The sequence below is a fragment of the Geospiza fortis genome, unplaced genomic scaffold (assembly GCF_000277835.1).
Source record: "Geospiza fortis unplaced genomic scaffold, GeoFor_1.0 scaffold617, whole genome shotgun sequence".
Classification (NCBI taxonomy): domain Eukaryota; kingdom Metazoa; phylum Chordata; class Aves; order Passeriformes; family Thraupidae; genus Geospiza; species Geospiza fortis.
In genome coordinates this window covers 215,190-217,014 of record NW_005054673.1, presented here as the reverse complement: position 1 = coordinate 217,014, position 1,825 = coordinate 215,190, and the positions used below count along the sequence as shown (strand labels likewise).

General features: G+C 54.4%; 1 protein-coding gene across 1 annotated transcript in view; it reads left to right on the top strand.

Annotated features, from left to right (window-relative positions):
- The first annotated feature begins 172 nt into the window (after positions 1-172).
- Positions 173-1,825, top strand: part of LOC102037079 (V-type proton ATPase subunit B, brain isoform) — a 12,844-nt gene continuing 11,191 nt past the window's right edge. Inside the window, exon 1 of the mRNA XM_031065067.1 lies at positions 173-185. Coding sequence (XP_030920927.1) covers positions 173-185 — 13 coding nt within the window. The remainder of the gene's footprint in view (positions 186-1,825) is intronic.

Genomic DNA, 1,825 nt, shown 5'->3' with positions numbered 1-1,825 from the left:
CGCCCACCCCCTCAGAACATCCCAGGTTAATTAACACCGTGATTACCACCGTAATTAACCCGGCCCGTGTCACTCCCGAAAAGCCGGGGTTTGTTCCGGGAGCTGGAAGTGCTGGCGGTGGGATGGAATCTGTATTTAACGCTGAATTGAGAAATCGGGTGAAAAAGGGGAAATGCGGGGCTTTGGTAAAATCGCTCTATGGCAGCGCAGTGGGGAGAAATCAGAGTGCGTGAAGGTGTTTTTGTGGCTGCAATGGCATAAAATGGCTGTAGCTGTGCCCTGAATAGCACCAGGAGCTCCTGGGTCACGGAGCCTTTGGGAATCTCCGCCAGGTTTGGAAGCCAAACCCATCGCTGCAGTCCCAGGGCTTTGCCCTGGAGCAGAGGCTGCTGGCAGGGCTGGAGCCAGGGTCACTGCAGGGTTTTCCATGGAGATTCTGGATTTTCCCTGAACTGGGAAAATGGGAAATGTTCTGGGCTGCTTTTGGTTTGCCCTGGAACTGCCTGAGAGGCTGATTGAGGAAGGAGAGCTCATGAGACAGTCACGGGGTGAAATGCCTCACTCAGGGTCAGCCTTTCCACATGAAATGCCTCACTCAGGGTCAGCTTTTCCATTCCCTATATCCTGGTCCCGTTCCTGATTATCCTAATCCCATTCCCTGTTCCCATTCCCTGTATCCTGGCCCCATTCCTGGTCCTCATTCCCTATATCCCAATCCCATTCCCAAATCCTGGTTCCTAATCACATTCTTGGTTATCCCAGTCCTATTCCCTATATCCCACTATCCCATTCCTGTTACCAATCCCATTCCCTATATCCCAGTTCCCAGTCCCATTCCCTATATCCCATCCCATTCCCTATATCCCAGTTCCCAGTCCTGGTTCCCAATCCCATTCCTGATTATCCCATTCCCCATTCCCTATATCCCAGTCTCATTCCTGGTTCCCAGTCCTATTCCCTGTTGCTGTTCCCAATGCCGTTTCCAATCCCTTTCCCAGTTCCCATTCCCTATATCCTGGTTCCTAATCCCATTCCCTGTTCCCAGTTCCCAATGCTGTTCCCATTCCCTGTTCCCAGTCTCATTCCCCATTTCCATTCCCAGTTCCCAATCCCATTCCCTATATCCTGATTCCCAATTTCCATTTCCCGTTCCCCATTCCCAGTTTCCATTCCCCATTCCCAATTCCATTCCCTATATCCTGGTTCCCAGTCCTGTCCCTGTTCCCAGTTCCCAGTTCCCCGTTCCCAATCCCATTCCCTGTGTCCCATTCCCAATCCCATTCCTTGTTCCTGTCCCCATTCCCACTCCCATTCCTTGTTCCTGTCCCAGTTCCCAATCCCATTCCTTGTCCCCGTTCCCATTCCCAATCCTATTCCTTGTTCCTGTCCCGGTTCCCATTCCCAATCCCATTCCTCATTCCTGTCCCCGTTCCCAATCCCATTCCTCGTTCCTGTCCCCGTTCCCAATCCCATTCCTCCTTCCTGTCCCTGTTCCCAATCCCATTCCCAATCCCAGCCCCTCTGCCCCTGAGCTGTTTCCTCCTCCCAGGTGCCTCTCCCTGCTCAGGCCCAGCAGGGGTTGGGCCCAGGGCTCTGTCTCGGGGTGCTCAGGAGGATTGCAGGGCTCAAGCTGAGCTTAGGGGTTTGAGCCTGGCTCTCCTGAGCCAGAGCAGTTTGGTCAGGGCTGCCCTTGCAGCAGTTCCGGCTGTTTTATTGCAGTGTCAGCACCTGGGGAGGCCCTGGGGGTTCCCTGCTGGGATTTGGGGTCCTGGCTGGGCTCTGGGTGGCCCCACTGGGACTTGGGGTCCTGGCTGGGCTCTGGGTG